Genomic DNA, 24,969 nt, shown 5'->3' with positions numbered 1-24,969 from the left:
ATTAAATTGGCCTATACTTAAACAATTTTGTTCATTAAATTTTTTTTTGCAGTTTTAGAACTTTTTTTTCTTCTTGGCATATTGAAAAAAAATCTGAAGTATTAATATTACAATAAATGTGGCTAAAAAAATCTGTGATGCAAAAATTTAGACTTAACTAAATTTGATCAGTATATTTAAATTACAGATTTTTAAACAGCTAAAACTTAGCCAAAATTTAATTTAGAAAAAAAATAACTGATAATTTTTAAAGCTAATGATCATATCTATAAAAATTATCGATTAAATTTTTCATTTTAATATTAAAAAATTTTTTCTTAGAAATTTATAATCAATCAATTGTTACTATACATAAGTAGTTGAGTATAGAGGTTCTGTACAGCTCATAGTAAAAAAATTTTCGCCACTTGACCCTTATATATATATTTTTGGGTCATTAAAATAAAATAAAAGAACCTAGTATCTACAAATGTTGGGGGATAAGATCTAATTGCCCTACAAGTCTATCTAGTAAATCCTACTGCTGACCCATAAACTCCTATCCGATGGACTGCTGGAAGACGTACCAGCCTCAATAGCGTTAAAAGAAAACCCCTACTACACCACAAAATCTCTACGCTATTATGGTACACAACAATTGTAGCTACAAAGAAGTATGCCCTAATAATATATAAATCAACAAAACCATATAAGTGATATAACGATATTTTTAAAACTCCCAGGGCATACGATAATTTCTAATAACTAAAATAATATATCTAATATATCTAGTCAAAAAATATGATTATCATTGTGAATGTTTCCGCCTCTCCTCATTTGGAATGTTGCCAGTATATCGATTGGTTCGATCTCCATGGAATATTGCATAAATTTACGATGGTTCATGCGATAATTCACGTGACAATATAGTACGTTTTCGCTTCGTTTCTCAAAAATAATTTTCTTGTAAATATTCTCAAAATATGTATCGGTTCTAAGTCATCATATCCTTACACATGAAATACACATGAGCCTGTAGAATTCATTGTTCTGCCTATTCTTCTTCTAAAGACAAAAAATCTCAGAGAGTAAAATTAAGAGACCAGTTTTAGTAAATTGAAAATTCTTTTCGCTCTATCTAAATTTGACGTAATTGTCACAATCTCCCTTCTGTAATTTCAAAACTCTTTGTATATTTTTGCAAATGATCGCATTAATTCTCTTCTCCCTCTAAATTTTAGGACGCTTTTATTTCTACAAACTTTATTTATTGCACTTAATCTTCAATTGGGTCTGGGCATTAATAAGAGGCCGAGGGCGAGGGTTTACTAAACCAAATTTAAGAAAAGGTGACGATGGAAAGGTTGTTATAGGTTATAATATAAGTCCGAAACCTTCCAACTTTATTCCTAAAAAACCTTTGCATTGGGCTGGGCTATTAATAATAAATTTTTCGGTATAATTTTTACTGCGGATAATATGGAAATTTGGGAGAAGTTTTTTAACGTTAGCTTCACCCATACTGTTACGCAGTAAAATGTTGCGCAGCAATCATGTGATATAACTGGACCCGTGATGCCGATCAATGTAGCAAATGTCGAATATGTTTGACATGTTCGATATGTTGCATATGTCCGATATGTAGAATATATAGAATATATGGAACATGTAGCATATATGGGATATATAGAACATGTAGTATATATGGGATATATAGAACATGTAGTATATATGGAATATATAGAACATATAGCATATATAGGATATATAGCATATGTAGCATATGTTAAACATTTTTAGTTTGGAAATTTATGTATATATAGACCTGTAATTAGACCTAAATTCAATATAGAACGTGTGTGAAGAATTTAATTAATAAAATGTTTACCCTTTAGTATACACCTTAATTTTAAGTTTGGTTTTATATGGTTAATCTGCTTTCCCTTATTTGTGTCTGATTGTATGCGCCAGTGTGAAGCGATACTCTCTATTCACATCTGATTGGATTGATTTTAACATATACGTTGATCATTAAAATTACCTTCTGCTTTATTAAATATAAACATTTTTTAATGTATAGCTTATTTTTAAGCTTATAAGAACTGACCTCTAACAATACTAACAATATATGAGAGTTTTTTCGTCCAAATTGGAAATTATGGTTAGATTAATTGCAAAAACTAAAAAAAACTAATCAAAATGCGCTCAATTTTTCAATGTACAAAATTCTCTCGGATAATTTATGAGATAGATCAAGCACAGACGTGTCGCGCAATTCAATTATTTATATGGAGGGTATTCTAAACGTTAGAATTTATTTAGTTATATAAATAAATAAGTCAATAATTTTCACTTAAAGCGATCAGAAACAGGTTATATTTACTGTCACTTTTTTCCACCCACGTAATTTTGTGGCGTACATTAGCCACACATTAGTCTAGCGAAAAATATGATGGTCAGGGTGAGGATCGAGACAGATGATATCTGTTTGAATTAGAAATTAGAATTATCAATGGTTTAACCACAAATATTAACATTTTTAGAAATGTAAACGTTTGATGCGTAATACGAAACACAAGGTTATTATATAAATAATAGCCTTAACACAATTATTTATATTTTATTTGAGAGAAGGAAAATAATTTAGAAATTTTTGTTATTTGTTTGGGAAAATATATTTTTTATTTTGAGGAAGTAATTTCTTTTTTTTTTTTTGGTGTGAATTTGACGCTTTTTATATATTCCATCCAACCGTTATACTTGATAAAATCTTTTTTTTTTGAATAATGTGTAATTAAATTAAACACATTAACTAATAAAAGAAAGTTTATTTAAAGTTTTATGATAGGCTTATAGTGAATAACCGACTTTACATAATTCCTAGTCAAGCTTCAAAACTGGATTGTTTCAGAATTAACTTAATTCCTTACCTGGTTAATTTTCCTAAGATTAGCAACACTCATAAAAATATATAGTAATTTATATATTTATATTGAATTCTTAATTGGTGTTGATTCAGTTTTATAATTACGAATTTGTACACTCCGCTAAATCAAACAAATCAACTAAATCAATAAAAATTCGCGCAATTACTAAAGTTTATGTCACAACGGACAGGTTTAATAACTTGGTTACCAGCCAAAATGACAATTTTTAATTACTATAATAAAAAATATAAAAAGTTTTTTTTTTGAAGTAACACTTGTTCAAATGATTTAATGGTTTGTGATAATTTAACTTAATAAACATTTTGATAATATTTAATTATTTATTCCCGAATCTAAAATCATCAATCTATTTTTTTTTAAAAAAATTACTTCCGATATATACTGTACAATAAGATATATTCCCCACAGTTTTTATTATAAACTTTAACAAGAATTATTATAAATAATAATAGTACCATATATATATATATGCCGATCATTATTATTAAAATCAATAATAAAAATGGATCCAAATTTATTAAAATAGGTTATTTGATCTACGCTTTCATTACCCTCATTCAAAAATGTTAATATGTAGATACTGTATAAGTATTTATATATCACATACAATTGGCACAAGGGATGTACAATTCTGCAATTATTTTTTTTTTTTTTTTAACGAAGTCAACTTTATTTAGAAATAAGAAAAATTACAAAAAAGGAAAAGATCTACATTATATAACATTTAGTAAAGAACACGATCGAACTAGTACTATAATATTATTAGGGACTTAAGATTTTATGTTCAAAAGAACTATCTACCATCCTGCTCACCCAAATAGGTTCACTAAACTATCCGCATAACTACTACTATTCGTATGGACTTCGGTAATGTTATATAAAAACTCACCACAACTCCTTTAATTACTACTACAACATCAAAAGATAATAAAAATAATACTACGAAACACTACCGTAATCAACAATATTATAGTAATCTATTGTATTACCCCCAAAATAAATATGACTTTGAAGACTTTGTAGATTAAAGTATTTCTTATTTTTTGATTTACGCGTTTTGTCAATAAACTGCTCTTTACCAAAATGTTGTTTTTTAACATTTTTATCAATTCCCAAACCTCTATCAATTTCATTAAGTTTATTACACCTCACTTTCCAAAAAATCATAGATTTATCCAAAATTTCATTCCTAAAATTATATGACAAAATTTCAACTTTTGATTTCGTAGATAATAATTGTTTAAAAAAATTAATTAACGAACAAGGAAAGAAACCTTTAATTAAATCTATGAAAGTTATGTGATCCTCTGATACTTCAAGTTTCCAAATATCATTGAGATTTTTAATATGTTCAAGAGTAATATGATTAATAGGATCTAAAATTTTATTAATTTCTAAAAGAAGCCAATTTTGTACTCCTGAAATTAAATCATCCATATCCTCTCGTCTTTCTTCACAAAACCAGATATGATTGAAATCTTCTTCATCCTCTTCACACATAGGACAAAACCTTTCTTTATATAATGAAAATAAAGTTCTTTTAATTTGTTCAATGCAAGGAAGTTCTTCAATCATCAACTGAATTTTGCGTCTTCTAATTTTTGATTCTTTGAAATCAGTGTATAATTTTTGTTTTTCTCCCAAAAAATTATTAAAAAAAATTGACCAATCTATTTCACATTTTCTATACTTATCATTTCTATTTAAATTTAAAAACCTTTCCAAATTTTTCGTATTGGTTGTTAATGTAATTAACTTTCTTAAAGATTTTTCTATAACTATGCCATTCCATTTGGGAATCCAAGGAAGATCATAAAAATTATTATAATTTAAATTAATTCCTAAATTTTGATCATTATGTGCCAAAGAAACAATATTGTCGACATAATTATTTAAAGAATCATCTGTATGAGCATTAACTTTAAATATATTAACAGATAAATTATTTTCTTTAATAATATCCATAATTATTTTCCAAAGAATGTTGTTATTACTAATTTTAAAAATTTGTCTAGTAACTAAAGTAAAATTATAAAATTTAAATTTTTCAAAATTACTAATAACGCTAGCACTATCTGTATAAACTGTTAAATTACTATTAGAAGGTGCTATTAGCAAAGTAATTAATAAAGCAAAAATTTCTGCACGTGTTGATGAAATCCAATTATTATAAGATGATATTAATTCCAAAATTTTTTGCAAGGACAAATTATAAAAAGTTGTTCCAAAAGTAGCTGATACATATTCTTTGGTAATATCTTTAATTGAACCATCTGTATAGCAAACAAAATCTTTAATGTTTGAATCATATAAAATTTTTCTTGAATCAAATAATTTCTGTTTATCTAATGATAAATCTATATATTTTTCAATAATATCTAAACTATTTTCATCAAAACGTAATTGATAATTATCATATGAAGAGTAATATAAAGGGTTTCGTTTAAAAAATTGATCATATCTTATAATATTTTCCATATAATTATGTTGTGCTTCCTTTAGAAGATATGCCTTATATCCCTTCCATTTAATAAGTCTTTTATATCTCACTTCATATATTTCAGTTTTCATTGATTCTATTATACATTTACCCTCTATTTGACCAATATTATATTCACAACCATTACATACTTTAATAAACAAATTAATTTCACTTGTGTCTGATATTCTTTTAAAATGTTCAAAAATATATGTAAAGGGCTTTTCTTCAATTATTTTTCCATAAATATTTTTAAAATGAAACATATTAAAAGATGTTATAATATTATTAATATGAATATTAATTGGTAAAAATTCATAACCACCCAAATTTGTGACTACATTATTATCTATATATTCCTCTTTAACATTATAATTTTTTCCATTAGTTGTAACTAAAGACTGAATTTTTTTATATATATTTGGCGTATTAACTACATTACTATTTCTATTATTACTAAGAGCAAATATCTTATTTTTTATATTCCACCATGTCAGAAGAGTTTTGTTATCAGGAGATAAAAATTGGTCCAAAAAGTATAAATTATTCATACGTAAAATTTTTATATTTTTCAAAAAACTTTCAGTTCCAACAATTTCCATAATATGACGACCCCTTCCTAATACAGTACTATTTTTCCCAATATTGTGTTTATTAAATTCTATACTAAAATTATAACTTTTCATTAATAATAAATTATTAATAATAAAATTATTTCGCAAATGTTGACCCATAAAGATTAAATCTTTATTAGAAAAAGGAAAATTAATTAAAGGATTGAAAGGTAAAAGTAGTTTATTTTGAATATCTACTAAACGAATCTCCATTATTTTTCCTAGAATTCCTTGATCATTAATTTGAATTATAAAATTATTAACCTTAGCTTGCAATTGATTATCAAAAATTGAACGAATATTATATAATAAATTCAATTCCATAATTATATTTGGTGCAGTTGAAGCTAACTTTAATTTATTTTTAAAATTTTTTCTATAAGGAACCATGATTTTTTCACAATCTTTTTCTGATAGTATTATCGTTTGTGTCCTATATTCGATACGTGGTAATATTACAGCATTAAAAATATAGGAACTAATTTTATCTGTTATGCATTTGTTCTTCAGCAGGTTATTACTTAAATTTTTAACTTCATCAAAGGCTTGTTGTTTGATAAAATTGTTATCATTATATATATTGAACCAAACACCCAAGATTCTAAGACTTTCTGTTTTTCCTTTAGGTTTGATTTTGATTTTCTGATTGCCAAATTCTAACTCTATTTTTTCATTAAAATTAAAATTCTTTTTCTTAAGTAACAATTCAGATTTTTCTTTATTTATTTGAATATCGTTAAGAGTATAGAAGTCATCAGCCATTTTTAATATTTTTTCTAATTCTTCTTTATTGCCAGCTAACATATTAGTATCATCCATATATGCCATGCTGGTAATGTTTTGTTTTACTTCTACCTCTATATTTTCATATAAATTGATTTTCTTTTTTGCTTTTACACGATATCCAAAGTGTTCTTGCTGTATGGCAGTAAGAAGTGGATCATAATATATACACCACAAAAGTGGTGAGATTATTTCCCCTTGATCGATTCCAACCATTACATCATATGGATTACTTAATCCTCCTGCTGTAAATACACTATTTTTCCGTCCTAAAAATAACTCTTTTGTTAAATTAATAAAAGAACTTGGTATTTTAAGACGTTGCATAGCTTTTTCTAACATAAAAATATTAACACGATCATATGCTTTTGACATGTCTAATGATAAAATCCACAGTTCCTTATCATTCTCATTAGCATCTTGAATTATTTCATTAATAATCCTTAATGGTTCAAAAGTTGAACTGAAAGGCAATCCAGCAAATTGTAAACCTTTAAGAATTTTGTTTTTCTGAAGAATTGTTGATAATCTTGCATTCATTATTGATACCATTAATTTCCTAGCCGTTTCCAACAAAGTTATTGGGCGTGTATTAACTAGTTGACAACCCCATGGCTTTGGTTTCAGTATAGGATAAACATTAGCATATTTCCATTCTAATGGTATCTCTTGATTATTAAAAATTAAAATAATTAATTTTCTAATAATTTCTTTAAATTCTGGAGATGCGTGTTTCAACATTTCATTACTAATACCCGTAGGTCCAGAAGCTTTATTATTTGATAATTTATTTAAAGCTTCATTCAATTCATCATTTGTAGGCTCTACCATCAAATCTTTATAAATTTTATCATTAATTTCATCTTGAGGAAAATAAAATTTTGCCCAATATTCTGATAAAATCTTAGGTTGGTTTGTTGATCCTGCAATATTTTGAAAATGATCATTTACAATATCTTTTATTTTTTCTTCATCAGTGATTAATTTATCTTCATTATTTTCTTTAATTAGAACTCTGTCTAATACAATGGATTTAATTTCACGTTCCATTACACTATTAATCATACGTTTTTGATTTTCTAATAAATCTTCACAGCGTTGGTCAATTGCTAGTTTAATTTTTTTCTTCTTTGAATTGTAAAAGATCGTGATTATATAGGATTAAATAAATTTGATATAAATTTTTTATTTCTTCAAAAATTTCCTTGACACTTTTATCATCCTTAGGAATTTTATTCCAACAATAATCACTTTTTTCTCTTCCAATTTCCAATAATTTTTTTCTATATGTAATCCAATTTCTGATCACATGATTTCTTTTTCTTGAATCTTTAATTGAACGTCTGAAATTTATTAAAAATTTCATTACTTTATATGCATTAGATATTTTCATTGGGTTGACTTGACTTTTAGTTAATTTGATTTTTTCTATTGGAATACAATTTTTACTAGCTTGAACAAGACCTTTTTTGATCTTATCCCATATATGATTAATATTATTTTTATCGTTAAAATTAAATTTTAAAATTTCTGAATTTGAAATGTATTTATTAAGATCATTCTGAAATAATTCCCATTGCTCTCCATCCATTTTATCATACTTATAAACTTCTTTAAATCCTTACTTCCGTTTGATATTAGCAATATTTCCAATCAAATCTTCTGACCATATTGAATACACTAACATTCTATGATCAGTATTAATTGTTGTTGTATTAACAATTTTGCATTCTTGTGTTTCTGAAAATAAATTTTCTGTTACCCAAATGTAATCTATTCTAGAAGGATTTTGATTTGTATTAAAAGGATAGAAAGTATTTAAGGAATGTTGTGATAAATTATCGAACATGATATAGAAAGGATCATAAAAATTTTGTTCATCTTCAATCCATTCAAAAAGTTTATATTCTTTTTTCATTTTACGATTATTATTTTTATCATCCAAATATTTTTCATAATGAAGATTAAAATCACCAAGAAGAATAATTTCTGCATTTTGTGCTTTACTTTCTCTAACCAATTCTTTGATTTTATCAAAATAAATTTTAACTTCTTGATTAAAATTGTCTAAAGTAACTCGTCCAGATTTTCCATAATAATTAATGATTCTCATTTTTTTATTTCCACTAAAAATAAAATCAACATATATAATTCTTCCTTTGAAGCTATTATAATTGACTATATGCCGTGCATAATTTTTCTTAATAATAAGACCTACACCATTTCCCCTATAATTAGTTTCCTCATTTGCAAAATAAGTAACATAATTATTTCTATAAAAATTAAAAGAATGTTTTGCCATTTTGTTTGATATATTAGTTTCTGATAGACCCAAAATAGTTATATTATATTCACCTAATATATCAATTAAGAATTGTTTTTTAACATCAGTTATACCTTTAATATTCAATGAAGCTATTTTAATTATATCTGATAAATTGATGAGTCGTTGACGTGTTTTCGGACGATAAATTTGTTGATTATTTAAATTTGAACGTGATTTTTGATTAACAGGGGAAGGATTATTATAATGTTTTTTCTTAAAAGAATGTGTTTTTTTATTGTTCATCATTAAAAATAATATTTAAAGGGGTATTTAATCCTCATGGGATTCATTATTGTCAATAATTTTATCCCCTTGAAAATTATTAACGTCATTATTATTGTCAGAAGTAAAATATTCCATAATTTTTGAGATATTTTTACTCATAGTTGATAAAGCATCACCGAATCTATTAATTTCGTTATTTTGTTTGTTTAAACTATTTTCTATATCTGAAGATCCTGAGGCTTCAAGTTGTTCATTATCAACTCTTGATCTTTTGTTATTCTCATTTTGTAAGGCGATTGTACTTCTATCTTGATTGACTTTAATATTTTTTCCTGAACTTGTTGTAGACTTGTTTTCTTTATATTTATAAAATTCAGATTTAATACGATAGTTTTCTTGTTGGATTTTTTTGAAATCATTAGCTAATTTATTCAAATTCTCATTAAGTTGTTTAATTTGCGTGAAAATTCCTTGATCAAGTGACTTTTCATTAACGTTATTATTTCTATCACGTGAAATATTTTTATTCCAATATCTATTGATATTTCCATTATTATATTTAGAATAATTATTTGAATTATTACTTTGCTGACGTTTTTCAAATGAATTTTGTTTTGTTACATTTGCATAACTGCCTTTTTTAAACTTCTTGTTATTTTCTTGACGAAATTCCTTAAGCTTTTGCTTTCTATTCATTACACGTGGTTTAGCAGATGGTTCAATATCACACTTACTAATTAAATGATCAAAGGAACCACATCTATGGCATGATTTTTCACCTGGAGTTCCCCAATGAAGCGTTCTATTACAAAAAATAATATTTCTTTCTGCTGCAATACCTATATCTTCATCATTTTCATAATAAACTATTGCATAATTCAATGGTTTATTATTATTTGGATTACGTGGTATAAAAATATACTTAGGATTGTTAACTTCTAAAGCTTCATGTATATCATAAGCAGTTGAATTCCATGGTAATCCAGTTAATTTAACTGTATACATTGATCTTTTTTCTATTTCATCTTCTGACAAAATTTTTGGCACAATAAGTACTTGATGTTTTCCAATCCATTCTGACCATATGCCTTTGTAAAATTTTTGTAGACTTTCTTCTTTTTTATATGTAATGAAAGCTTGAATATATAAATTTCTAATTCTGGTATAAAAGCCATTTTCTTCTATTTCACCATATTTGTTAAATACAGCTCTAATTTGATAATTAGGAATTTCAATTGGAATATTTATAACTTTAATCGTTCTACAATTTCTATCTTTAATTTCTTCTTCAGTAAAAACTTTTTTAGTTTTTTGATATGGTGTAAATTTTATTATTTCCTTAACCTTACTATTAGTACTCGACTCTGCATCTTCACCATTTTCATGTGACTGTTCATCATCAATAATATCAATTTCTAGATTAATAATTTTATCATAATCATTTTTCATGATTGGTAAAATGATAAATTCGGGTTCTTTCTTATTTAAGATAACTCCCCCGGCCAGGGTAACATTAATTCCAGCTAGTTGTTTTCTCAAATTAAACTTTTTTTGAATAATATTGTTTCCTGGAATAGAATCTTTTTTGATTTTAACTAAAATAGGTTTAGCCTTATTAAAAATTTCTGAATGATTATCACTAATTATGTCATTAGTATTACCATTTTTCTGATTATCCTTATTAAAAGATTGATCATCTGTTTGATTATCAATTTTTCCATTGTCAACGATCATTTCATCATTTTTTTCACCATCAATTGGTGCATCTAGATTTTCTGGTGTTACTTGATTATCTGTATTGGATTTTGCTGTGCCACCGCTTTCAGATGAAGAAGCAAAAGTATCTTGACTAATATCCATATCATCAGTAGTTTTTTCAGTAGATTTATGTTGCCTAAAAGACAAACGAGGTTGTTTTTTCTGTTGTTTTTGTTCAACTTGTTTTTCTTTATCTTTTCTTTTAGTTTTACGAGAACTTGCAGGTTGCCAATCCTGAATAATAGGATTGATATTGAAGACTGGTTTATGTATCGAGTCTTGAAGAGTTTGCTGTTGTCCTGGTTTGTTAACTTCTTTATCTTGTTGCTGTCTTGTACTTGACCGAGTGGCGTGGACCCTAGGTTGCGACCCTGACATCTCGAACAAGTTAAAACTTAATAAACTTACTCTTAAAATTGAACTTTTTCCTTTAAAAATTCCGCAGTAAAAATGGTCTTGAATACCGTACAATTCTGCAATTATTAGCGTAGAAGAGAGGTTGAATTGATCAGATCATTTCCAAATTTATCCATTTTTCCGCTTAATTTGGATAGTGTTGTAAATGATCGTCAAGAGTTGATATGTTTTTTGATCAATTTTGGAAAAGCTCAGATAAAAATTTGAGTTGCGTTTTATAAATAATACTTAATGCATTATGCTTTATGATTAGATCACGAGTACAAGTACGAGTTGGTGTAGACAATTCATAATCATAATCATAATGCATATGCATATGCTTATGCTTCTTTAACATCAAAAGAATAAAATTGCGATTTAGGGCTTCCTGTGCCACTTTTGTTGTAAGTTAAGTTGAACCATCAAAAAATAAGACACACGGCAAATTTCAATTTTTGATGATCTGCGTACATAAAATTTTTTTTTCTTTTGTTTTTTTTCAAGTTAATTTTAACAAAAATAAATGTATATATTTTTTTTTTCGTATAATGATTATTTTTATTAATCAATAAATTAAATATTATTGTTAAAGTTTCAAGAAAAAATTCATACAAAAAATTAAATTTATTTTTTTACTTTTTTTTAAAAAAAAGAAATTTACTTTTAATAGATATATTTTTTAATTTTTGTTGTACAATAGATGCAATAAATAATTTTTATTAAATTAAACATAAATTTTTGACTGTAATTTTATTAAAAAAAATTAATAAAAGGTCTTTAATTTTATTTTTTTCGTAAGTAAATTGAAATTTTTAATGATCTACGTAAGAAACTTTCACTTCATTTATTAATTTTAGTTTCTATTTAAAAAAAGAAAATTACTTTCAATAAGTATATTTTTTAATTTTTTTTGTATAATAAATATAATAAATTATTTCTTTTATTAAATTAACAAAATTTTGACAATAATTTTAAAAAAATTTAATAGAAGATTTTTAATATTTTTTTTTTTCGTAAATTGAAATTTTTAATGATCTACGTAAAAAATGTCACTTGATTTATCAATTTTGTGGGTTTTTTTTTTAAAAAAAATTACTTTACCGAATAAAGTATTTTTATTTTTTGTTATACAATATACAATAAATTATTATTAAATATTTACCATAGTATCAATAAACTATTATTAAATATTTACCATAGAATAACAACTATTTTAAATTAACCAATTAAAATTTAGATTTTTACGGCAATAAATTGAATTTGATGATTTACGTAAACAAAAGTTTCAATCTTATTCAATTATTATTTATCTATCAATTTTTTTGTTAATCTTTATGAAAAAACGTATCATACAGTATTATTCAATATTTTTTTATTTTTTATTTAATAAAAAAAATTATTTTATTTTATTTTATTTTTATTTATATAATAATTAAATGATGAAAAATTTACAAATATTTTTTGTCATTTGAAAATTCATTAGCTAATCAACAAAATCCCAAAACAATTACTAATAAATTTATTATATATTTGTCTAATTTAACTTTTAAACAATTAAACAAAATTTTATTATACATAAACATTTCACATATTAAAAAAATTCTCAAAAAAATTTCTCATAAAATTTAAATATTTTTACGTACAATAAAATAAAATTTCCCAACTATTTCAATAAAAAAAAACTTATATAAAGGCTATAAAAAAAAACGTTTGTGTTAATTTTTTTTTATCTATAACAAAAATGCCAGCTCAACTTTCCACAATCTTATATATTTCAAATTATAAAGAATCTACTGCACCAAATTTCTTTATTGGTTCTGCAACTGGCATAACAAGATTAAATGAAAATGATTCAATACAAACGTTTAACATAACTATTTTTTATCCAATTGATCCTTCAATACCATGTTATATTCCAAAACTAACAAATGGCCAAGTTCTATCAGTAAATAATTGTAAATTTTCGTTGGGAAATAATAATGAAATTGATGTAAATATTTTTTTTTTTATCATTTTTTATTTTTCACTTTTTATTTTATTTATTTCATTTTTATTTAATTTTCTTTCACTTCACTTTTGATTTTATTATCATTATATCATATTTCAATTAAACAAATGATAATTGCACATTAAATTATCAGTAGATTATCAGCATTACTGGCAAGGTTGTCCAGGGACGGAGTCCCTGGTGTTAGACGCATTTCTAGTTATCTATTTAACCTACATCGGGAAACGTCACGTCATTAGCATATATAACATTTATAGTGATTACACATATATATCAATCAAAATTGAACTTTAATCATGAGATTAGTGTAACCCGACCAAAAAAAGCTGTATTACAAAAATGTTCTTTTCTTGACCTGCAAAAAAACATTAACGCGTTGTTATTTTTCTTATTTCCATATTTTCAAGAGTTATAGACACAAAGAGATTAATATTTAATGTCGAAACGTACTTATTTTTAATAATTAATTACAAAATAATTTATTTTAATATTTAGTTTTATGCGGGTTGTAGTTTAGTATTTATTACTTAATCACTTCTCTTAAATGTAATCTATTTATTGGCTATCTTTTGTAAATAAATTTAATTTTATCAATGTTGTAGAAATAAAACAGTATTAAAAGAATACTATTTTTGTTAAATATAAATAAAAATAAAATATTTCTTTTTTGTTTATCACATATCGCATTTCAGGTCGTCTTATTATTTTATAAAAAAAAAATTCTATTTGTATTTTTCTTGTTGTCTGTTTAAACTTGCCCACCAAAAAAAAGAAAAAATACGAGTAAAAAAAACGAAGTAAAAAAATTTTCGATAAAAAAAATTTTTTTAGTATCCGAATAATTTTTTATAAATAATAATTATCGAAATTTCGACATATAAAGAAAATTTTTTGGCTTAATTTTAAATCTTACAAAAAAGGGGTTGAAATTTTTATACATAAATGTTTTACATTCTTGGGATATATCTTAAAATTTTTTTGTCTGCGTTTGTTTGTGTTCTTTTAATAATAAAGAAAATTAGTGTGATGTGTCGTAAAATGAGTAAAAAAAAAAATAAAAAAGAAAAATATTAATATGCCCTATAAAAAAAATCTGGGAAAAACTTCATTTTTCTAGTTTTTATTCCGAAGAAACTCAGACACGTGATCATTTTTCTGAAAAATTTTTTATAGGGATGAATTATGCCAATATTTACGAAAAACGAAGAATGAAAATAAAAAAATAAATAAAAATAAAAAACGAAAATTTGTTCTATGCCTTTTACATTACATAGGTGAATGTATCGAGTTAAATTGGAGCTGTGGTTCTCCAAGTTCACTTTCTGGTGGTCAAAATGTCAATATTTTGCCAAGAAATTGGTATCAAATTATCAAAATAAAATGGTGCATTTAAATTCGTATTATGGAAAAATTAAAGGAGGAACGGGGCTGGAGCCGGAGCTGGCTGGACTGGGTCGTCTGGGTTGGCGACGTTTATTTATCTGACGCCTCCTTCGTGTTTGTCGAGGAGGTGATCCATAAACTTCCTCGTGTTTCATCTTAGCTATGAGAGCTAATTTTTGACATTCCTCTCGTACCTCTTTTGATGCGTTCTTCCAAGCCACCGCAGCGTTGGAAGTGACTTCTCTCATCCTTAAACCCCAATAACCTTTAGACCGCAGGACCTTGATGTATGCAGTCCTGAATATTAAAAAATTATTTGGGGGCCTAGTCGGCATTTTCCCCCGTCTAGGTTTGGCCAACAAATCGTCGTCCTCTAATTTCAAAGGTAAAGATACCAAAATATTTTGCGGTATCACCGCGTTCTCATGGTAGTGAACGAAATCTAATTTCATGATTATAGATGATTATTATAAATGATTCTTTTTATAGTAATTTGTTTTTTATTACTGTTTGTTTTTAAAAAATATATTTATTTATATTTTATTTGAGAGAAGGAAAAAAAATTTCTTTTTTTTTTTAATAGAAAATTTTGTTGTTTGTTTGGACGCTTTTTATATATTCCATCGATGTTATACTACTTAATAAAACCTTTTTTTTCTTTTTTTGGATGATACTAGTTTCACAACATGGTGCATATAATTTGCATGACACACGCATTGTGGCGCAGCCTAGACACAATATTAAGTAAATAAATTTATTTAATAGATTTATAGTGAGTAAAGTCACAAAGTTGATTTTTTTTTAAAAAAAAAACATACCGTCATGCGGAGGACTAAAGTTGAGAAATTCCGTTTTCGATTATCGTAACACTACATTTTAAAAAAAAACCACCAGGGGAAATTTCCAAGTCGTAACTCGACATTTTTTTTAAAAAAAAGAAAAAAAAAAGTTTTAAAAAAAGATATTTTTGTACACGAAAAAAGATAATAAATAATTCTTGACATTTTTTATTAATATTGCGAATAACGAAATAATTTACGTAATTTTTTCATTTCAAATTGCTAACCCTTTTATAAAATTTTTGGTAGATAAACCATTTTTTTTTAATATATAATATATATTTACATAAAATAAAACATAAATATACAAGACAATAATATCTTTTGTTCAAATCAGAAGTATGACCAGCAATTATCTACGTCATAATCAATTTTAAAAGCATTTCGGTTTTGTGGGCGCTAATAAGAGCGGCGCAGTTTGATCTTCATGTAAATGTAAACCATACATTATGTTCTATTTGGACGACCAATCGATTTAGAAAATGTCGATTATTTTATTATTTTAAAATGCTTTGTGGGGCCAAAAAAAGTATCGGGGGTTTCAGTATGATAATAGTTTCATTTAACATGCTATTTTTATATTATAAATACATTAAAATAAAAATATCACATAATCATTCAAGCGAATTTATTTCTATTGACGCAAATTAATCTAGTTATTTAATATATATATAATTTTTTTTTTGTGATATACATTACATTACATGATAGTTTAACTTTGTTATATATTCCTCCCTTTTCTTACTTTCCAGTCCCTTTTCCATTTATCCTGTCTTTATAGACCATTTTTAAATATATTGTTATATGATATATATATATACATATATATATAGAATATCATTAACCTCGCTTCCTAAAATAAATATTTAAAGAAAAAAATAATTAAATTTTTTTTTCAAGTGTGTCCATTCATTAAAAAAAAAAAATATTTTTTTTTTTAATTTTTTTTTATATATACCCTTTATATAAAAAAAAATTTAAAGTCCCTAACACCATTTTCCGTCCTGGTGTCAAAAGTATTTATTGACAACTTGTGTCGTCGTCTTCTTCTTTTAAGGGTTTTTGTTGTATTATGACAGAATATTCTGCTGTAAAAATGTAGTTACAAACATCCTCTATTACTCAAAACTTACAAGCTAACAGTCTTAAAGATATGGTTGTAAAAAAACAACGAAAATATTTCTACAAGTAACAATACAAACTCCGCAAAATAATGTTCCCGCTGCTGCGGCTAATGGTGATCAAGATACTTTCATACCTCAAATGCTACAACAACCATAAGTAAAAATTACAAAAGGTGGTAACCCAGTTCCAAATTTGAATATGTTTCATATGATCGAGTTCAAGATTTATATGAACAAATAAGGGTACCTTGTATTTCATCCCTGAGGGTTTTTAGTTCCTAACGATACCAAAGCTCAAACTGTAACGATTTATTGGAGAATGCAAAACCTGTATCAGCAGCCTAATGTTCCTAGAATGTTACCTGATACTGATGTACGTCTTCCCTCATTCGCTCTTCCATGTGGTATAGCCGGTCCTCCACCAAAGGCTGCATCATTAAACGCTAAAACAAAGATCAAGAAACCACCAGACCACCAAATGCTTTCATCTTATATCGTAGAGCTAAACAACCTGGTATCTTAACCAGACATCAAGGAATTACTAATAATGAAGTTTCAAAAGAGATTGGTAGAATGTGGCATGAAGAACCAGCTGAAATTCGTATGAAATTTCAAAAAATGGCAGACGCTGCCAAGCAAGAACATATGAAAAAATACCCTGAATATAGGTATCGTCCAAGAAGACCACAAGAAAGCAAGCGCAGGATTCAACCTCGTTAAAAATAAAATAAAAATAGACAAAATAAATATATATGTATATAATATAAATATATAATATATGTGTAGTTACTGTAACTTACATATATATGTTATACGTGACGTTTCAATGTGTATGTGATATACAGTATCTACATAAAAATATTTTGTAATTGTTCGTTAACATTATTGAATGAAAGTAATGAATAAAAACTGCGACTAGTGATTTTTTTAAAAAAATAGATTGATGATTATAGATTCGGAATGATCAAATAATCAAATAATCAATTATTATTATTAAAATGTTCATTAAATTAAAAATTTTAAATTATCACAAATCATCAAATCATCAAAGTAAATTGAACAAGTGTTGCTTTAAAAAAAATCTATATTTTTTACTATTATAATAATTAAAATTGTCACTTTGGCTGGTAAACCAAGTTGTCAAACCTGTCCATCGTTTTTTCGTTGAGGTCTTTTTAATATTCTAAATTTATGTTATTTGTAATCAACTAATTATATATTTATATAATATTTTTTCTATATATATACGATTATTTTAAAAAAATATATCGGGTTACGACTTGAAAATTTCCCCTGATAGTTGTTTTTTTACATGTACGATAATCGAAAATAAGTATAACGGTTGGATGGAATATATAAAAAGCATCAAATTCACATCAAAAAAAAGAAAAATTACTTCCTCTCAAAATAAAAAATATATTTTCCCAAACAAATAACAAAAATTTTCTAAATTATTTCCCTTTTCTCAAGTAAAATATATTTTTCAAAACAAAAACAAATTACTATAAAGATTCATTCATAATAATCATCTATAATCATGAAATTATTTTCTAAATATTATTATAAAGTGATGTAAACTTTACTTGTGTCGTATAAGTAGCTAAAAAGTAAATTTTTATTATTTTATTGAAAAATTGTTCCCGTGACTTTGTGCATATTATGTACTACTGTAATTATTAAACAAAAAAATCTGCGATTCAAAAAAGGCTTTTAATATCGAATAAAAAACAGAATTGTGTAGAATAATTAAAGTCATATAACCACAACACGTTTGTCAAAAAAAAAAAAAAAATTTGGATTTCTATCTTCCCTTCCCATCTTTTTATCGTAGAGTAAAAAACAGACAATAGCCTTTTCCTATTCGGTAATCTGTCGTACTCTCTGAAATATAGTGGTACAATTTTTTTTTATATTTTTTAAAATAATGTGCCCCATAGACTCCCGGTCAAACGATCATCAAAACACTTGCAAAGTATACTCTTTTTTGGTTGTGATCAACACGAAAAGTTTGCCTGCGAATTTAATATCTTAGATTTTAGATTATAGATTTAATAATAAGAATAATGAATCCTAAATCTAAGAGTATAACGCCCACCCTCCCTCCTTATGAACCGATGGGCTATATATATATTTTTTCCTTCATTTTTTGTCATTTTAAAAAAAAAAAAATAAATTTCGGGTTACTCTCCGTATTACGCAATATTTACTTACGCAAAAAAAAAAAAAATTTTATTTTATACCCAATATAATTTATCAATTTATTCAACAAATCAAAAAAATTTTCTTCATTATCTTCATACAGTATATAAAAAATTACTCAATGCATTATGCAATATTTACAAAAAATAAAATAAAGAAAATTTTACGTATTACTCAATATATACTGTATTATATAATATAAAATTTGTCAATTTATGTAAAAATAAATAAACCCATATATTACTGCAATATAAAATTTATTTTTTTCATAAAAATTTTTCAAAATTAACTTATTACGAAAATTATTACGAAAAATATATTTCGTAAAAATTATTTTTTCTTCATAAAAATTTTACACATTACTCAATCAATCAATATATTTTACAGTATAAAATTTATTTATTCATAAAAAAAATAATTTAAATCAAAGAAAAAAAACTGATCTTTATTTGTTTCCTATCTCTTTTTTTTTACTCATTTACTCAATCAAATTTCATAATTTCATAATTTTTACATTTACATAAATAAATAAATCGAATAAATTCATGTAAAAAAACTGGTATAAAAACAATTTTTTTTTCGTGACTTTTATTTGACTGTTCTAATTTCCATAAAGGTATAAATAAATAAATAAATAATTACAAAAAGGCAGATGATGTGGCTATAATACAAATATTACATTAATCAAAATATAAATTATTTCCAAATATATAAGTTGTTTACGATATAATATAAATTTTTATATATTATCTATATAAAAAAAGGAAAGATTCGGATGATGTGGCTTAAATAATTACAATATTACATAAATTACTCGTGCTTCTAAAAAAAAAAATCCTAAAATAGGTTTTTTTGCGGCGATCAGACTCCTTTATTTTATTATCGAAAAAAAAAAAAATAGATCTTTAGTTAATCAAATCAAATAAAAATTTTTTTTTAAAAAAATGAATCTTTATTCTGGAGTGCAAGAATGATTATTAAAAAGAATCCACTCTTTATCATATTTTTTTTAAAAACTTTAATAAAAGAATTCCTTATATTTTAATTGAAACATTTTTTTTAAGTCTTTTTTTTTAATTTTTTTAAATAAAAAAAAATTTCATGTAATTAAAATAAAAATAAAAAAATTTCATGTCGTAAATTCATACATTTTGCATTTTTTTTTCTTCAAATTAAAACCTGATTATCATTTCATCTATTGAATATTCGTATATAAATACTCTGATATTTTTTTTTACTTAAAAAAAAAAACGTATATTTATATTTTTCAAATATACAGTTTTATTCTTAAAAAAAAAAAATTACAATATCTTTTCTACCTCCTATATCTCTAATGCCAGCAAAGTTGAGTACGATATGCTACATTCACGATTCAACCCAGAGGTCGACAAAGGAATATAGCATAAAAGAAATAACTGGAATATCCAGACTGAGTGATGAAGACCCAACCAAAATCATATATCTAAAAATTAAAGCGTTTGTTCCATTGGATAAAGAAATTGATACACAAATTGAAGAATTTGAAAATGGCCAGGTAATTTACTTGAGAGGTAAATTTATTGCCTGCAATGGATGGTACACGGTAATGTTACTTATTTTTAGTTCAAAAAACAAAAATTAAAATAAAATAAAAATTAGTATCAAATTATTAATTTTGAAAAAATTGAAATAATAGATCAACGCTACATCAATTAAACCTATGCCAAGTCTTGATTTTGATATGATGCCAGCTGTAGGCATAAACATAATGGTGACGGGTTTGACCACTCAAACTGTTAAAAATGTAGGTGACGAATCTGTTCTTGACTTTCACGTGGAAGAAAATCTTGGAAATAGAGAACCAAAGGATTTTTGGTTAGAGATGAGACATAATTCAAATATTAATTATTTGGCCAATAAAACTAATTCTATCAATCAAACCATGAGATCTACGATGGCAATTTTATCAGGCCTACTCTATTATCAAGAATCCATCATAGATACCAACCAGCACAACTGAAGAGTCTATACCTGGGAAACATATCTTGAAATTAGATGATATATCACTAATTTCTAGCAACCGACCTAATACGTCTGCTCAATCCATTAATCTACCATGGTTGAACCAAGAGTCAACAAGTTCAAGGAACACACCTTGTACACCAAGAGGATATACACCACGTTTAAAAAGAGGTCGTGTTACACTTTCACAACTATCTTCCACCAGGAAGACTCGAAGCCAATCACTAGCATCCGCATTACAAGAAAACCCCCTTCCAACCATGACCCAAAATGAAACCTCTAGTGAAACTTAAATAATAAAATTTATTTTTTTATTCTTTTTTAAAAATATATATATATATATATTTTTAACCATATAATTGCTGAGCATAAAAATGTTAATAATAAACAAAAAAGGTATCGGAGATTGCATTAAACTTATTTTCCTTTATTAAATATATAAAATTTTTCACATTAATTTTTAATTTATTGTATTTTTTTTTAAATAATAAATAAAATTAAAACAATACATCAAATGAAACAATTTATTTTTCTTCATTATTCTAATGATGATTTACAACATTTATGATAATCTCGTATAAACAAATGCATTCTTACATTTCTAAAATTTACGATCTTTAATTATTTTAATATTAAAAAATAATATGCTCCGATCCCTGATCGTTGATCCCGTGATGCTATTAATTAATACGCTCGAATTTGTCCCCGTCAGTCCCGTGTTCTGTGGTGGGTACTGAAACAAAAAAAATACTGGCTAGTTTTAAGATAAACTGTCGATCAACAAATTATCTAAGTAAATATGCGTTTAGTAATTTATATCCATAAACTAACCTTAAAGATATTTTTTTCATATGGACTTCAATTATAAAAAAGACTATCAACGGATCCTATTTGAATTAAAATTTTGTATAGAAAACATTCATGTTTCAGTTTTATTAGCAACATATTAAAATTGAACATAATAATTGATTGATCGCTCCTTATGATATATTCGTGCATAGATCAGTTATATCATGGTAAAAAGGCAGTTTTCGGAACGATCTGACGGAATCACAACATATTTATATGAATAAAACTTTAGAAGGCTATATCAATTAAATAAAATTCAGCCAATCAATGAAATTTAATTAGGACATATAAATATATCTTTAAAGAAAATTATTCTTAAGAATTCAAATACTATATCTCTTTTAATTGTCTACTGTTCATCTATTTATTTATTTATTTTATGGATAGCAAAGAGAATTACAATGAAAGTCACAAAACTATTCTATCGAATTAAAAGGGAAATATTATAAAACTTCATCCAAATCCAAAGGACCTAAGACTCTCAAGGCGGATCCTCACCAGAAAAAAAAAACTGACTAGCGTTCCGACCAAACCTAATCAGGAGGCCGAGAAAATAGTAGTATGATCTAGTGGTAGGTAACTATACATAAAATGTAATATGTCTATTGTCTATACGCGAAGTAGGAGCTTCTAAAGATAAACTATGATCTATATGGAGATAAAAATTGCTGCTATGAAGGAAAACAGATGAAGTAAATATTATAAATAACAAATCCGCTGAATTTTTATAAGATCTAAAATCCATAAAAGGATTACAATATTCGTAAGGTGCTGGTAATGGGCGTCTACACTTTCCGTGTTGTCTCGTTGTAGAAGAGCGCGAAGTTTTGTAGTAATTTTTAAATTGTTCCTTGCGATAATTTCCATTGTTTCCATATCACTGAACGTTTTTTCCAAACATTAAGTTTGATCAATTGTAAAGATAATTGCAAAAAGGCCATTAAAGCCCTATTAGCTTCTTTTTGTGTGTTAAAATGTACTTTAAAAATGTGATACAAGTCCTGAGTAACGTATGATCGAATGAGCAATATCGCATCCTCCGACGGAGGAAGATCCTTATAGATCCATTGGAAAGTGTTCGAGTATTTAAGTGAATCCGTAATACAAAGCGAAAATTTTGTCTGCATTTTCTCGCAAAATTTTTCCCGCTACTTCTAAAAGTAATAAAAAGGTGGATCGAATGTCTGGAATTAAATTCGGACACTGCCATATATGTTGATTTGTCTCAGTTTGAGAGTTGCATAATAAGCAATTGGTACGATTACGAATAAGGTTGGGATAGTTTCGATTCAGGATATCTAATGTAGGCAAAGTGTTTGTAGACGTTTTAATTTTCCACGATACGTCCTTTGTATGTTTGTTGCTGGTAGGTTCTTTATGAGCGTTAAAATTAAGCCATTTGGTTGTTAAGGACCAGTGAATCATATGTTTCTTGGTGAATTGTTGAATATCGGCTAGTTCATTATGATTAAGATGATTGTCAATTCTCTTGTAATTAATAATTTTATCGTACGTCTTTATCTAGAGGAATCTTTTATTCCCATAAAATGGTGAAGGTCTGCGAAGGAATATGATTATGAGTTATAGAGGTAGCTACATGTTCAAAGCGACCTGATTTTGCCATAGTGTCTGCTATATCGTTGAAACAAATGTTCGAATACTGTTCATCTATATATTTCATATTATTATAATATTTATTAAGTAGTTATATTAATCAAAATTAAGATCTGGACTACACATAGGTATTAAGTAAAGTAGTACTGTACGGTAATACAATTCGGACGGACTTTAATCCTTTTTGTTCGTACGTACGTTTCTAACAGATAAATTTTTTTATACTAGTGCATACGAATGCTTTAAAAATTATCGTACGACTTTGAATTTTCGTACAATTTGAATTTTCGTACATGTTTGTTTTTTAATAAAATACTTTATGTTAAAAAACATAAATATATCAATTATACTCTTTGAAGGTAAGCTTATAAATTTCTATTTCTTTAATAATATTCAGCTCTATAATAATAAAATTGACTCATAAAGTCATAATAATTATATAAACCTGTTCAAATTCAGAACTTACTAATTCAATTGGAAAATCTTCAACATCGGAATATTATTTACAATTATTTTCTTCTTCAAAGCAGTAAAGATTAAAAGAGATATTTATGATAAATATACAATAAACAAATCGTCAGTTAAAATCATTACATTACAAATATATAAATTAATCAGATCAATTATGTTACTCAAATATTATGTAATTGTAACATGTTCATTATCGAAAGTTCTATCGCATGATGCTACGATGTAAAATTATTAATACGGAAAATCAAAATTTATTTTTAATAGTCCGTCTGAGTACGGAAAAATTAAAAATTTTTTTCGAACGTCTGTCCAAATTTGTAGTACCGTACAGTACTATTTTACTATATATTCACTACACATAGTCACTTTTTTTGGAAAAATTAAACTATCACCGTACTACCAACAAACTTTATTGCGGTTGAGACCTGTCTATAATCACCAATTTCGGTCAACTCAAATCTAGAAAGATCTGGCGCCGCCATAATGACATTTTAAGTCGATAGTCAGTTTAGTTTGATTTTAGAGTTGATGGAAATACCCGATCGTCCTTACAACTTATTTGATGACGTGTGATTTAAGCCGGGTTTGAAAACGGCGATAATAATCATTTTCGACATATCCAAAAAAAATTTATGAAAAGGAGGCGATAATAAAAAAGAAATTTTTTTTTTAAAAAAAATAGTGAGTGGAAAATAAAGGAATAAAATCAAAAAAAAAATTTTTTAAGGGGGCGACGATTAACAATTTCGAAATAATCTTAAAATTTTTATCATAGTAAATATTTTTTGCTAATTGCCCGAGAGTCGATTTTGCCTTGATAAATATTAACAGTGATTATACAATACTTGAATACCGCGTATTATAAAACATAGTAAAAAATTTTTGATATACCGAACTCAGTCACATGATTTGCCAATTTTGCCTGAAATTAATTAATTTCGGCCAGAATTAGAACCACTTAATTTTTGCCTAA

General features: G+C 25.7%; 6 protein-coding genes across 6 annotated transcripts; 2 read left to right on the top strand and 4 right to left on the bottom strand.

Annotated features, from left to right (window-relative positions):
- Window positions 1-7,395: 7,395 nt before the first annotated feature.
- OCT59_003003 (uncharacterized protein) lies at window positions 7,396-8,394 on the bottom strand (the record flags this gene model as incomplete). The annotated part of the gene is made up of 3 exons (XM_066145330.1): window positions 7,396-7,418; window positions 7,559-7,931; window positions 8,173-8,394. 3 exons carry the CDS (start codon window positions 8,392-8,394, stop codon window positions 7,396-7,398), a joined length of 618 nt encoding a protein of 205 aa, XP_065996062.1.
- Window positions 8,395-9,399: 1,005 nt separating this feature from the next.
- On the bottom strand, window positions 9,400-11,490 carry OCT59_003002 (uncharacterized protein; the record flags this gene model as incomplete). Its single annotated transcript, XM_066145329.1, has 1 exon — window positions 9,400-11,490. One exon carries the CDS (start codon window positions 11,488-11,490, stop codon window positions 9,400-9,402), a length of 2,091 nt encoding a protein of 696 aa, XP_065996061.1.
- A 3,426-nt stretch (window positions 11,491-14,916) lies between these two features.
- OCT59_003001 (uncharacterized protein) lies at window positions 14,917-15,351 on the bottom strand (the record flags this gene model as incomplete). Its single annotated transcript, XM_025312047.1, has 1 exon — window positions 14,917-15,351. The coding sequence occupies one exon, from the start codon at window positions 15,349-15,351 to the stop codon at window positions 14,917-14,919; it is 435 nt and encodes a 144-aa protein (XP_025165738.1).
- A 1,830-nt stretch (window positions 15,352-17,181) lies between these two features.
- OCT59_003000 (uncharacterized protein) lies at window positions 17,182-17,582 on the top strand (the record flags this gene model as incomplete). The annotated part of the gene is made up of 2 exons (XM_025308799.2): window positions 17,182-17,266; window positions 17,317-17,582. The coding sequence occupies 2 exons, from the start codon at window positions 17,182-17,184 to the stop codon at window positions 17,580-17,582; spliced, it is 351 nt and encodes a 116-aa protein (XP_025165739.2).
- Window positions 17,583-20,394: 2,812 nt separating this feature from the next.
- On the top strand, window positions 20,395-21,355 carry OCT59_002999 (uncharacterized protein; the record flags this gene model as incomplete). The annotated part of the gene is made up of 3 exons (XM_066145328.1): window positions 20,395-20,643; window positions 20,737-20,915; window positions 21,052-21,355. 3 exons carry the CDS (start codon window positions 20,395-20,397, stop codon window positions 21,353-21,355), a joined length of 732 nt encoding a protein of 243 aa, XP_065996060.1.
- A 1,395-nt stretch (window positions 21,356-22,750) lies between these two features.
- OCT59_002998 (uncharacterized protein) lies at window positions 22,751-23,038 on the bottom strand (the record flags this gene model as incomplete). Its single annotated transcript, XM_066145327.1, has 1 exon — window positions 22,751-23,038. The coding sequence occupies one exon, from the start codon at window positions 23,036-23,038 to the stop codon at window positions 22,751-22,753; it is 288 nt and encodes a 95-aa protein (XP_065996059.1).
- Between the last annotated feature and the right edge of the window lie 1,931 nt (window positions 23,039-24,969).

Source organism: Rhizophagus irregularis, chromosome 11 (assembly GCF_026210795.1).
Source record: "Rhizophagus irregularis chromosome 11, complete sequence".
NCBI classification, from domain to species: Eukaryota; Fungi; Glomeromycota; class Glomeromycetes; order Glomerales; family Glomeraceae; genus Rhizophagus; species Rhizophagus irregularis.
This window is presented reverse-complemented; position numbering and strand designations above follow the sequence as displayed.